Source organism: Plecotus auritus (assembly GCF_963455305.1).
Source record: "Plecotus auritus genome assembly, chromosome: 7".
In the NCBI taxonomy this organism is placed as follows: domain Eukaryota; kingdom Metazoa; phylum Chordata; class Mammalia; order Chiroptera; family Vespertilionidae; genus Plecotus; species Plecotus auritus.
In genome coordinates this window covers 1,851,640-1,863,893 of record NC_137774.1, presented here as the reverse complement: position 1 = coordinate 1,863,893, position 12,254 = coordinate 1,851,640, and the positions used below count along the sequence as shown (strand labels likewise).

Sequence of the window (12,254 nt, the reverse complement as noted above, 5' to 3'; positions counted from 1 at the left end):
CAAAAGGAGGGGCAAGGAGGGGTCTGTTTCCTGGGGCTGCTGCTCCGACGACTACAGACGGGCTAACCCAACGGGAACAGGGGCTCTCCCCGTTCTGGGGCCCGAATCTGGAATCAGGGTGTCGGGGGCTGTGCTCCCTCGGGGTGGGAGGTGGGGGTCCAGGGAGGGTCCTTCCTGCCTCTTCAGCTTCTGGAGGCTCCTGGCCGCATCCCTTCAATCTCATCCTCTGTCCTCACATGACCCTTCTCCAAGTTCATGTGACCCCCACCCCCTCTTCGAGTGACCACGCACCCACATTCACATGATCCCACCCCCTCATTCACATGACCGTGTTCACGCAAAAAGCATTCAAACCCGTAAAGAATTTTTGTGAGTTTATTTGAGCCAAACTGTCGACAATGCCAGGAAGCAGGACCTCAACGTATTAGGATAATGCTCCGGAGAAGGTAGCTTTTCACCTTGTTTTGTAAATCACATCAACGGAGGAGCCGGAAGTGGGTCACGTGGAGTCCATTGGTGATGGATTAGGGAGGCGGGAGAAAGCAAAGCGGGGGACCTCTGGGACTGGACAGAGTGAAATGATGGACACACACTTCTCTTACACAGGTGGGCGCAGGGTCGTTAACGGGACCATGAACTCGGTAACAGTGACAATGAGGGAGCTGGCGGCTTCCGCCCTGGCGCCATTTGTTGTGTCCTGAGGGGTAGCGACCCTGATATCTCACGGGTGTTTTCTTAGGTGCAAAAAGGCAATAGGCTGGGCCAGGATGAAAGTGGATCTCTGTCAGGGAGATACCGGCCTGTCACAGAGAGGCGTTGGGCTGGGTGAGGGGAGAGGGGCTGGCCCCAGCGTGGCTCTTGTGGGGCCCAGCCCGAGTCTGGCCTCCCCGGTCCCGAGATGCCAGCTCTGGGTGCCTCCAGGCCCGGCGAGCTGGGGCCCTCGGAGCACAGTGTCCCATGGACACCCACCTCCTCATCTTTTCACAATGTGCAAGCTCACTTGTCCAGAGGTCCGGGACCTCCCCCAGCCCCCCCCCCGCCCCCCCCCCCCCGCCCCGTGGAAGAATCGAGTTCTGCCTCGAGTTACCTATTTATGTCAATGTTCCTGATCTACACACAGGTCTCTTCTACGACTGTCTTTTGAACAGGCGGTGACGCGCCTGGCTCCCGAGCTAACGAACGAGGAGAATAAAGCCTTGAACACTTGCCCGGATGTATACCTAAATGAGAAGCATGATTTCGCCGTTTTTGAAAATTGTGAACAGGGATTAGAACTGAGTTCAGATCTCACCTCGATGGCTGATTGACTTCGTGGCCTCCGGAAGGACGCTCCTCTGAGGAAGGAGGCCGGTGAGGACAGGAGAATTCGCTCAAAGAGAATTCAGGGGCTCAGAACCGGGCCCCGCCGCTCTCCGCGCCCGGTCACAGCCCCACTCCAGTTGGCCCCGCCCCCAGGCGGCCCTGCCCCTAGCCGGCCCCGCCCCTCCAAGGCCCCGCCCCCAGCCCCCATCCTCGGACTATAAAGTCCAGGCTGCACTGGCCCCGCCCCTTAGGCCCCGCCCCCAGCCCCCTCGGAATATAAAGTCCAGGCTGCACTTGCCCCGCCCTTAGGCCCAGGCCCCGCCCCCGACTATAAAATCTAGGCCGCACTGGCCACGCCCCTCAGGCCCCGCCCCCGCATCGCCTCTGGTTATAAGGTCCCATCCCCGCGGCCGCACAGCCTAGAGCGCTGGCCCGCGGTCCCCGGGACCCAGTTGGAGCAGCACAGCCGCGTCGCACGGTTCCCATTGGCCGGCGGGTGGCCGCCGAGGCGGGCCCGGGCCTGCGATTGGCCGGCAGCGGGCTGTGGGTGGTGGCAGGCGCGGTGTCATGGAGGCGCCCCGGGTGCCGCGGGAACCTCTCTTGCCTGCACCGGCGATTCCGGCGGAGCGGCGCGAGCGGCGGCCGCGGAGGAGGTGCGGAGGCCGGGCAGTCGGGCCGCAGTCGGTGGGCAGGCAGGTTCGGGCTCAGGACAGCGGTCTCCGGCCCCCACGCCTCCCGCCCGCTGGTCCTGCACGCCTCGCGCAGCAGCGGGCGCCGGACAAGGTCTCCGGACGCCCTCGCGTCCCCATCTGTGAAGTGAGCCGACGATGCCAGCGCCGCTGGGCCGTGGGTCCTGGCGAGGCGCCTGCACCTGGGTCCAGCTGCCGAAGCAGGTTGCGGGTGCGCCGGTGTCCGTGAGGGACAGGAAGCGGTGTTGGCTGAGCGGGGACTTTGGATCTTTAGGGAGGAGGGAGATTTCAGCGCGGGGAGCAGGGAGCAGGAGGGTCCAGCTTTGCTAGGGGAGGACCAAGCAGACCTGGGCGGCGAAGCGAGTCCATGTCTTTAGCTTTGGAGCGCTGGTCGCTGTTGAGCTGCTGGCACAGTAAGTAGCCTCCAGAGTTGAAGTCGCTTTCCCCAGTTTAAGGGACCAGAATGGGCAAAGGCACAGCGGCCTGGAAGGGAGGGACATGCCCCCCTGGGCCGGGGCTTCCTTCCTGGGGCCCATTTGCTGACCTGGCAGATGATACATGCTCGTTAATGAACCAACAACTGAAGTCCAGGCCGGTGAAGGGCAGGTGCAGTGGCTTCTGGCTGCTGCTCTGGAAAGAATAAAAACTTTCAAAAATGAAAGCTGTTTGTTTACCGGGGTTTTCTGACTCAATGTGGCAAAGGGGTTCTTTTCCCCAGAGCAACCTCCGTGAGGACCCTGTGTTATACCCCCTAGCAGTCTTCCCCTGGGGAGTTGGGGTTCCAGGGAACATACTTAGGGAAACGTGGACGGTAGAGAAAGCTTGGCCCCCTGCTCTCTTAGACCCTTAAACTTCCCACTTCTCGGAGCTGTCCTGCTCCTTGGCTATGGCAAACCCTGCGAGGTGTGTCTCTTTGGTCTCTGCCAGGTGATAGGAGGCTAAGGTGCTCATTATAGCGAGAGGGGTGTGGGGGGGTGCATGTCTGGCCAAGCAGAGGCCCTGCCCGTTGCTGATGAGGCTGCTGGACTTGGTCCGATGCACATTCCCGTGGTTTGTTTGCATTAAAAAACGTAGAGAACGCCTCCCTCCACGAGCCTCGATGGGGCCTGGTCCACTCGCCTCTGAACGTTCTTTTTCTTCCCCTTTTTGCTTAGAAAAAAACTTAAAAAGTCCCTCTTTGCTTAGAACCGAGGAGGCTCAAGAGGAAGCAGTCTTTCGTGAAGTGGTCCGTTTCGCCCCGGACCCTTTGCCAGGTAAGACGCCCCGAGGCGCTCAGCTCGCTGGAGTCTCTGAGTTCACGCTTCGGGCCTGGGCTACCCACTTCCTGCCTCCGGTTCTCTCATGACTAATCCCATCGCTCCCGCCGCTTCCTCCTCTGACCAGTTAGGTACTATGACAAGGACACCACCAAGCCCGTCAGCTTTTACCTGTCGTCCCTGGAAGAGCTCTTGGCGTGGACGCCCGGCGCGGAGGACAGCCTCAACGTGGCCCTGGTGCCCGCCCAGTGCCGGCAGCCCCCTCTGAGCAGCCGGCGGCCCCGGACCTTGCTCTGCCATGACATGATGGGCGGGTACCTGGATGACAGGTGAGGGCATGCCGAGGAGATGGCCTGGTGGACGGGCTGGAGGAGGGGAGGGTGCCGTGGGGCAGAAAGAGGCCAGGCTGGGAGGGCGGAGAGCATCGCAGGCCTTGGTGTTGTGCGTGGAAGAAGCGGGGGTGGGTCGGGGGTAGCCAGGCCTCTGTGGGCTCTGAGCCTGCCCCATCCTGCCTGCACCGGAATCGGGCCGCTTGGCCGGGGCACAGACGCAGGGCACCCTCCTCAGAGCCTGGCCCCGAGGCCTCCTCATTCCCTGCCTGGGCTCTGACTCCGTCCTGCCCCCTGGCCCTGGCCTTGCATGCCTGAGTTAGCACATGCCCCTCCCACCCCCAGCCAGGGAGTGGGAGGAGGAGGAGGAGGAGGGGAAAGAGGAGGGGGAGAAGGGGGAGGGGGAGTGGGAGGAGGAGGAGGAGGGGAAAGAGGAGGGGGAGAGGGAGGGGGAGGGGGAGTGGGAGGAGGAGGGGAAAGAGGAGGGGGGAGGAGGAGCTCCTCTGCTGCCCCACCAGCTCACAGGTCTCCACCGTCCAGAAAACAGCGCTGGCAGCCATGTGGGGCGGCTTGGGGCAGAGCTGGCCACCCAGGGGGGCGGCAGTGGCTGACGACATCGGGTGCCTCCCCTGCGGGGACACCGTCCTCCCACAGAACAGGGCGCCCGACACTGGGAGCTTTGGCACGAATCCTTCTGCCTCTCTTTCCTTCCGTTGTGCTCCTCCGGGCGTCGAGGGTCTGACGGCGAAGGCTGCACAGCCTCATGGGACATTTCCCCTCCATGACAGCCCTAGGCTACACCCCCACACAGCCCTCCCCAGAGGAGTTAGGGTTCCACGGAACACACGTGGGGGAACGTGGACTGTTGAGAAAGCTTGCCCTCAGGACGGCGGCGCGGCCAGTGTCCGCGGGTGCCCGGCGCACGGCAGGCCTTTGGTCGGTCGGTGTCGACGGACGGGGCCCAGGAGAGGCGTCCCTCGCGGTTGCTCTCACCTGGGGGCCGCCGAGTCCTCTCCCGCGTCCCGGGCCCCGACGTGGCTCTGCTCCTCCCCAGGTTCATTCAGGGATCCGCGGCCCAGAGCCCCTACACCTTCTACCACTGGCAGTACATCGACATCTTCGTGTACTTCAGCCATCACCTGGTCACCGTCCCCCCGGTGGGCTGGACCAACACCGCGCACAGGCACGGGGTCCGCGTGCTGGGTGAGAGCTGAGGCTGCGCCCGCCGGTGACCCGCGGTGGCAGGGCTGGCTGTGCCGGGGGAGAGCGCTGTTCCTGCGGGCTGTCCGGATGGGGGGGGACAGGTAGAGGCAGGCGCGTGCTGGGGAGCAGATGAATATCATTAGTTTTGCGGCCGCGGGCTCGCTGTTGAGCTGCTGCTGAGACAGTAAGTAGCCCCCACAGACAACAGCAGGCGGAGGATGGCCATGCTGCAGTGAAGTCCTGTTGATAAACGGGGGGGGGGGGGGGGGTGGCGGGGGGAGGGCCCTGGCCAGCCTGGCTCAGTGGAGAGAGTCGGCCACGGGTGGAGGGTCCCGGGCTTGGTTCTGGTCAGGGGCACGTACCTTGGTTGCGGGCTTGATCCTTGGCCCCGGTCGGGTGGGTGTGTCGCTCTCACGTCGATGTTTCTCTCTCTCTGTGTCTCCCTCTCCCGTCCACTCTCTCTCAAAAAAAAAAAAAAAAAAAAAAAAAAATCAACGGAGAAGAGAAATATCCTCAGATGAGGAATCCAAAACAAACAAACAAAAAACCCCCAAAAATCAGGTGGCGGCCGACCCCTGGGTGCAGCAGTGTTTCGGAGGCCTCCCCGATCTGGTCCTTCGTTGGCGGTCACACCCACACCGCCCCGCCCTGTGTCTGATTCACAGCGATGCTGCTGGTGCAGGGGCCTGTGCGCTGGGAGGTGTCGGTGCGAAGGGGAGGTTCCACGCCTGACCTCGTCCTCCCGTCCCGCAGGCACTTTCATCACCGAGTGGAAAGAAGGGGGGCAGCTGTGCGAGGCCTTCCTGGCCGGGGATGACCGCTCGTACCAGGCGGTGGCCGACCGGCTGGTCCTGCTGGCCCAGTTTCTGCGCTTCGACGGCTGGCTGATCAACATCGAGAACTCCCTGAGTGTGAGCGGGCCGTCCCTCCGCCGTGTGCTCCCTCCCCTTGCCCACACCCAGGCCGGCTCCCCGGCTCCCCGTGACAGCAGCTGGGCCACTTCTCGCTTCCCAGGGAGAGCCAGCTCCCGTCCAGGCACCCCGTGAGGCTGAGCTTTGCTTCTCTGGCTCCTTCCAGGGGACACCCCCTCCCCCTCCTCCCCCTCCTCCTTCCCCTCCTCCTCCATCTCCTCCTCCTCCTCCTCTTCCTCCATCTCCTCCTCCTCCTCCTTCCCCTCCTCCTCCTCCTCCTCCTCCTCCTCCACCTCCATCTCCTCCTCCTCCTCCTCCTCCCCCCCTCCTCCTCCTCCCCCTCCTTCCCCTCCCCCTCCTCCTCCTCCTTCCCCTCCTCCTCCCCCGCCTCCTCCTCCTCCTCCTTCCCTTCCTCCCACTCCTCCTCCTCCTCCTCCTCCTCCTCCTCCATCTCTGCGTGCCTTGGGCTGTGTGTGGCTTCCTCTCCCGACAGCCTCCTTTCCCTTGGTGTTTATCGTCCCTGGCCGCTGTGTCCGCGTCCTTCCTGCTTCAGAGGGGAAAGCGGAGGTCTGGCTGGACCCGCCCTCGGTGGCTGTGGGGTTGAGGGCTTCTGGGGCCCTGGCTGTTTGGTGGGGTTCCGTGTCCAGTCTGTCCTGCGCCAGGCACTTGTGACAAACACCTCCGGGCCTCACAAGGGTCTTGCCTTCGCCTCTCTGCAGCCGGCCGCTGTCGGGAACACGCCCCGCTTCCTGCGGTACCTGACCACTCAGCTCCACCAGCAGGTCCCGGGGGGCCTGGTGCTCTGGTACGACAGCGTGGTGGGCAGCGGGCGGCTCCACTGGCAGGACGAGCTGAACGAACACAACAGGTGAGCCCCCGCCCGACGGCAGCACGGCACACACGACTGCACATGGCGCACATGACTGCACACGGCTGCACACGGCGCACATGGCTGCACACGACTACACACGGCGCACACAGCTGCACACGACTGCACATGGCGCACATGACTGCACACGGCTGCACATGGCGCACATGGCTGCACACGGCGCACATGGCTGCACATGACTGCACACGGCTGCACACAACTGCACACGCTGCACACGGCTGCACACGGCACACACGGCTGCACATGGCACACATGGCTGCACACGGCACACACGGCTGCACATGGCGCACACGGCTGTACACGGCGCACACGGCTGCACACGGCGCACACAGCTGCACACGACTGCACACGGCGCACATGGCTGCACACGGCGCACACGCTGCACATGGCTGCACACGGCGCACACACTGCACATGGCTGCACACGGCGCACACGCTGCACACGGCTGCACATGGCGCACACGGCTGCACACGGCGCACACACTGCAGAGCCTCCCGGCCACCTGGCCTCAGCCGGGAGAGCTGCCTGGTGCCCGGTGCTGTGCGGGGGTTGCAGGCCGTGGCGATGGGCCGCCCCTGCTCCGGTCTGGAGGCAGCCCACGGCCTGTGGCTGTGAGTGGATGCAGGCGCTGGGCGGGGGGAGACGGTGGAGCCCCGGGCCCTCACCTCCGCCCTCCCCACATCACAGGGTGTTCTTCGACTCCTGTGACGGCATCTTCACCAACTATAACTGGGGGGAGGAGCACCTGGTGCGCATGCGGGGCCCGGCCGGGGAGCGCCTGGCCGACGTCTACGTGGGAGTGGACGTGTTCGCCCGGGGGAACGTCGTGGGCGGCCGGTTTGACACCAACAAGGTGGGCGGTGGCCCTGGAGGCTGGGGTGGGGGGGGGGCAGTGGCCTCCCGGAGGCCTCGCTGGCTGTGGGCCGTTCATCCCAGCCCCCCTCCAGGGAGAGGCAGGCACCGTTGTCCTTCCCAGAGTGGGAAACGGAGGCACCAGGAAACATCGGCGACCTGCCCCGGGGCCAAGCTGGGCCCCAGAGTCCTAGCTGCCACCCCTCTCTACGGTCAGATGGTACGTCCCCTAGAGGTGCCCAGGCCCTGTGCCGAGGGTCCCCTCTGCCTCCTGTTGGACGATGCGCTGAGCTGGCATCATAACCACCATGTGACTCGGGGACAGCAGAGTCACGTCAAGGTGCCTCCCTTCACGGGCAGCTCGGGGCCGAGGACGGAGGCGCCCCCTGCTGTTTGGGAGCCGCTATAACAACTGGAGAGGCTCCGGCAGCGAGAGGAGAGACGGCCGGGGCACCAGGCCGCCGTGCCTGCTGCGACTTAAACGGAGTTGCCAGCCTGCCCCTTGCCGGGTGCCACGGCGACAGTCTCACTCATTAACCGAGCTTAAGTGACTCCGTTAATGCGCTAACGGGAGAGTCTCCCCTCCCGCCGTGCGTGTGATAACATGATGGGGGCGGGGAGAGATGGGCAGCTGTGGGCACGCCACCTGCACCCCTGCCCGTTGCTGGTCCCCGCCGCGGCGCCCCCTTCTGGTCTGTGGACGACAGGGACCCACCTGGAAAGCCAGGGAGCTGGGGGGAGGGCAGCCCCGCCTCCTTGCCGGGCCCACCTGGACGCCGGTGTGTCCTGCGCCCAGCGTCCCCTGACCGCTGTCTCCCCAGTCGCTGGAGCTGATCCGGAAGCACGGGCTCTCGGCGGCCCTGTTCGCGCCCGGCTGGGTGTACGAGTGTTTGGAGAAGACGGAGTTCTTCCAGAACCAGGACAAGTGAGTCCTGCCCGACCCGGGGCTGAGCGTGGGCTGGCGGCAGCGGGGGCTCAGGGGACTGCGCTGGGCTCTCCAGGCGGCTCCGGCCTGGCTCTCGGGCGCCGGTTAAGGCAGGACAAGCGGCAGCCACCTTGGCTGCTTCAGGGGGGAGGGGCTGCACCCCACGTGCGCACCTCCCACTCGCCGTGGTCCGCGGCCGGCGGCTGCAGTCACTCTGCAGGGGGTTCGGCGAGAGCTCGGGGCGTCGGGCGCCCTCCGCTCCGGACTGCAGCCGCCCCGCGCCTTTCCCGGCAGGTTCTGGAGTTTGCTGACTCGCTACCTGCCCACCCACAGCATCTGCTCCCTGCCCTTCGTCACCTCCTTCTGCCTGGGCCTGGGCACCCGCAGGGTCTGCTACGGCCAGGTGTGTGGTCCCCACGCTGGGTGGCTGGGCAGTGGGGTGCCGACTGTGCCCCCTGGGGCTCCCTTTCTCCATGCTCTGGGCCTGAGAGAGGGAGGGGGGGCCTGGGCGGTTGTGAGGGGCCCATGGCGGCTCCCTCCGCTCTTCCCTGCACACCCTGCCGTGTGCCCGCAGCCGCCTCCAATGCTGCTTCCTCTCCAGGAGGAGGCGGTGGGGCCCTGGTACCACCCGGGCGCCCAGGAGCCGCAGCCCCTGTTTGGGGAGCACAGGCTGGAGGGGCCCGGGCGGGGCTGGGTGAAGACGCACAGCTGCCTGGCCGACGCCTGGAACGGGGGCAGCTCCCTGCTCATCCGGGGGACGATCCCGCCCGAGGTGGGGCACGTGGCTGTGAGGTAGGTGCCTGGGCGGGAGGAGACGCGCGGGTCCTCCGCTTCTTCCCCCGTCGTCCCCTGGACCCGCCTGGCTGGGCAGCTGGGCGGCGGAGCCGGGGAGGACAGAGGGCGGAACTCGGGTTGTTTTATTGCAGCAAAAAGCACGTCCCACACACTCGACCACCTGACCCGGTTCTGAGCGTCCACAGGGTGGGCTCTGCGCACTGTGCGCGACCTCTCCACACCCCTCATCTTGCAAAACCGGAAGTGTTCCTACACCCCCCAGCCCGGGCCACGCCCCCAGCCCGGGCCACGCCCCCAGCCCGGGCCACGCCCCCCAGTCCAGGGCCACGCCTGCTCTCTGGTCCCGTGGAGCGAGGACCTCAGAACAGAGATTTCTCAGTCACAAGGGGATCTGGAGGGATCGGGGTCTGTGCCTGGCTCTCAGCTGGGCCTCTCATCACAGGACCTTCCTTCTCCAGGCTGTTCTCCCTGCAGGTCCCGGTGCCCCCCAAGGTCTTCCTGTCCCTGGTGTATAAGCTGGAGGGGATGGCGAAGGTCAGGGTGGCTCTGGAGCTCACCACAGGGGACGAGAGCAGCTGCCACGTCGGTGGCATCTCAGCGTTGAATGGTGAGGGGAACCGGGCTCCTGCCTGCCTTCCAGGCCTCTCCCTTCTCGGGTAGCTTTGGGGAGGAGGCGTCCAGAAGGGTGCTGGGGGTGCAGGGAGCTGGTGTGGGCAGTGCCCGGCACCTGTCTCTGTGGGGGACGGCCCCGCTGTGGCCCAGCCCAGGGCAGGGGGTCGGCTCTCAGTGTCCTGCTGGCCGTGGCATTGAGAGGGAGGACACCCAGGGGTCAGGGAGAGGCCAGGAGACCGCGGAGGGGCCTGTCCTGAGCACCCGCCTGCATACTCGCCTCCTCTCCGCACTGCTCTCCCGCTGCGGCCTCAGCCTGTCGGCCAGGCCATGAGCGCCAGGCGCCCCGGGGGTCTGGCCCAGCCCCGGGTCCCGCTCAGGGACTCCTGGTGCGGCTGCCCCTCCTCCTCAAGTCCCGTGTCCTTTCCCAGCAGAAACCAGCGCCAGGCACAGACCCCGACCCCTCCGGGTGCCCCCCACCAAGCTGGCCAGGTGGGCGGCCCGCTGTGGCCAGCAGCTCGGCGGGGGCTGGGTCCAGCGGTGAGTCCCTCTCCTTCCCGTCCAGTCCCCCACAGGGGAGGGCCCCACACTGGTAGGGACTTGAGGTGTGAGAGGGCCCCTGTTGAGAAACCCCAGAACTGGAGGGATGGGAGGGGCTGCAGAGTCTCTGTGCGGGAGTTGTTGGCCATGGTGGGCCGGCAGACCCGGGATGGGTCTGCCTCCCCCCCGCGGCTCGGGCCTCTGACAGCAGCGGGGCGCCTGAGCCGTGGCGGCCGTGACCGCCCGTGACCGCCCGTGACCCGCGTCCCATTGCCCTCCAGCTGCTACGAGCTGAGCCTGCGCGGCTGCCTCCTGCAGGACCTCTTCGTCAGCTTCTCGCCGGCTCCGGGCAGCCGGGAGGAGGAGGACTTCGTCTGTCGCCTCGGAGAGATCCAGGTCAGGGTCCGGGGCGCCTCGTCCTCGCCAGGGGCTCAGCTGAGGCGTCTGCCCCAACGCCCAGCAGGCAGAACGCCGCCCGAGCGGAGCGCCCCCGTCCTCTCTCCTCGGGCTCGGGGAGGCGGGGTGGGGATGCCAGAGAGCGGGGCGCGCGGGGCGGCACCAGGAGCCCCCCCGGGGCTTCCCAGCGTGCTGTGCCTTCTCTCCCACCAGGTGGTGGACGCCGACAGCCTGCTGAGCCCTCTGCCCCAGGTGCAGGCCACCTCCGTGTCCAGGGTCGGCTGGCGGCAGGCGGCCCCGGAAGGTGCGGGCCCCCCGGCCGGGCTCCGGCTCAGCTGCACCCTGCACTGGTCCTACCCTCTGCCCCACGCCCGCTGCTTCCGGATCCACTGTCGCCCAGGGACAGGTGGCGGCCCTCCCGGCACGGGGCCCCCGGGGCCGGAGAAGCCCACACTCCTGGGCCTGGCTTTTGCCAACCAGTACCGTGTCGTGGACCTGGCGGTGGCTGAGGCCCGGCCCGGCCAGGACGGCCGCGTGGAGTTCCTGGTGGAGCCGGTTCCCAGGGAGGGGTTCCTGGTGCCGCAGGCCGAGTGGGGCCGGGCGGCCCTGCTGTACTCCATGCCCGGCACGTGAGCGGACACGGGAGCCGGGAGCCGGGAGCCGGCCCCACCGCACGGCCGGGGCTCCTTGCACACGGGCCGTGGACTGTGCAGACGGCAGCGAGGACCTGGGGCCCGTGGCTTTCCTGGTGGGGCCTTGTGACAGGAACACCGAGGTGTCGGTGTGCTGGGTGCTGACTCCCTAGGGTGCCTGGACCCCCGCCTTTGTCCAGTCCCTCTCTGCAGTACACAGTTCCCGGGGAAAAGTGGGAGGATTTGGGCAAGTTGAGTCCAGAAAATTCCATAAAGGGCGTTTCCTAACAGGCTGGTGCCGAGCATGGCGACTTTATTCCGCCGGCGGAGCAATCAGCGGCGAGCTTAAACTGTGGCAGGAAGGCTTCGGAGCAGGCCCTGGGGACATTTCTGAGGGTGCAGAGAGGCCCGTGGGGTTCCGTGAGGGATGGGTGCAGGGTGCTCCCGGAGATGGTGCCGGGACCAGCCCCTTCCCCGGAGCGGTGGGAGCCCGGGGCCAGGCCAGCAGGGCGGCACCTGCAGACCACCGTGGCCTGGGCGTTCCCAGTTTACTGTCCCCCGGGGCCCAGGGCATTGCCTCTGGCCTGTGCCTGCTCTGTCTCTCCAGCGGGGTGGGCACGGGGGACGCTGGCACGGGCGGTCTGCACCTGGGCTCCGCCTCTGCCTGGGTGAGTGTGGCTCCAGGCTCGGGAGCAGGAGGCCCCGGCAGGCCCAGGTGTGCAGCCCAGTCCACCGCCTCCCTGTCCCTTCACAGCCCCCTCGCCGCTCCCGGGTGGCAGCCTCTGCGCTGTGGCTCCTTCCTCTCGCTTCCTTCCCTCCCCAGCACCTCCCTGCTCCCTGCGAGGGCCAAGGTGGCCAGTGGCCTCCCTGGTAGGAGAGGGGGGACGGGGAGGGGCTTCTCCAGCCACGAGCTCCCTGGGGGGGTC

General features: G+C 66.5%; 1 protein-coding gene across 10 annotated transcripts; it reads left to right on the top strand.

The window, feature by feature from the left end:
* The first annotated feature begins 1,729 nt into the window (after window positions 1-1,729).
* On the top strand, window positions 1,730-11,629 carry ENGASE (endo-beta-N-acetylglucosaminidase). 10 transcript variants are annotated; one of them, XM_080681373.1, is made up of 14 exons: window positions 1,730-1,955; window positions 3,177-3,244; window positions 3,375-3,576; window positions 4,631-4,779; window positions 5,533-5,690; window positions 6,410-6,558; window positions 7,267-7,432; window positions 8,253-8,356; window positions 8,651-8,759; window positions 8,958-9,148; window positions 9,610-9,758; window positions 10,195-10,300; window positions 10,582-10,696; window positions 10,910-11,621. In XM_080681373.1, exons 1-14 carry the CDS (start codon window positions 1,870-1,872, stop codon window positions 11,327-11,329), a joined length of 2,172 nt encoding a protein of 723 aa, XP_080537499.1. In that variant the 5' UTR covers window positions 1,730-1,869; the 3' UTR covers window positions 11,330-11,621. The 10 variants fall into 10 exon arrangements, with proteins under 10 accessions (XP_080537499.1, XP_080537495.1, XP_080537498.1 ...); XM_080681369.1 differs by having other exon boundaries at window positions 1,819-1,955; window positions 7,267-7,651; window positions 10,192-10,300; XM_080681372.1 differs by having other exon boundaries at window positions 1,861-1,955; window positions 10,192-10,300.
* The last annotated feature ends 625 nt before the right edge of the window (window positions 11,630-12,254 follow it).

What these genes read in the sequence shown, in the direction of transcription:
- ENGASE (XM_080681367.1), top strand. Translation starts at nt 3,004, where the DNA reads ATGAGGCTGCTGGACTTGGTCCGATGCACATTCCCGTGGTTTGTTTGC. An exon ending in GCACGGGGTCCGCGTGCTGG is followed by an intron (nt 4,780 to 5,532) that starts GTGAGAGCTGAG and finishes CCCGTCCCGCAG; the next exon opens with GCACTTTCATCACCGAGTGG. An exon ending in GTGGGGCACGTGGCTGTGAG is followed by an intron (nt 9,149 to 9,609) that starts GTAGGTGCCTGG and finishes TTCCTTCTCCAG; the next exon opens with GCTGTTCTCCCTGCAGGTCC.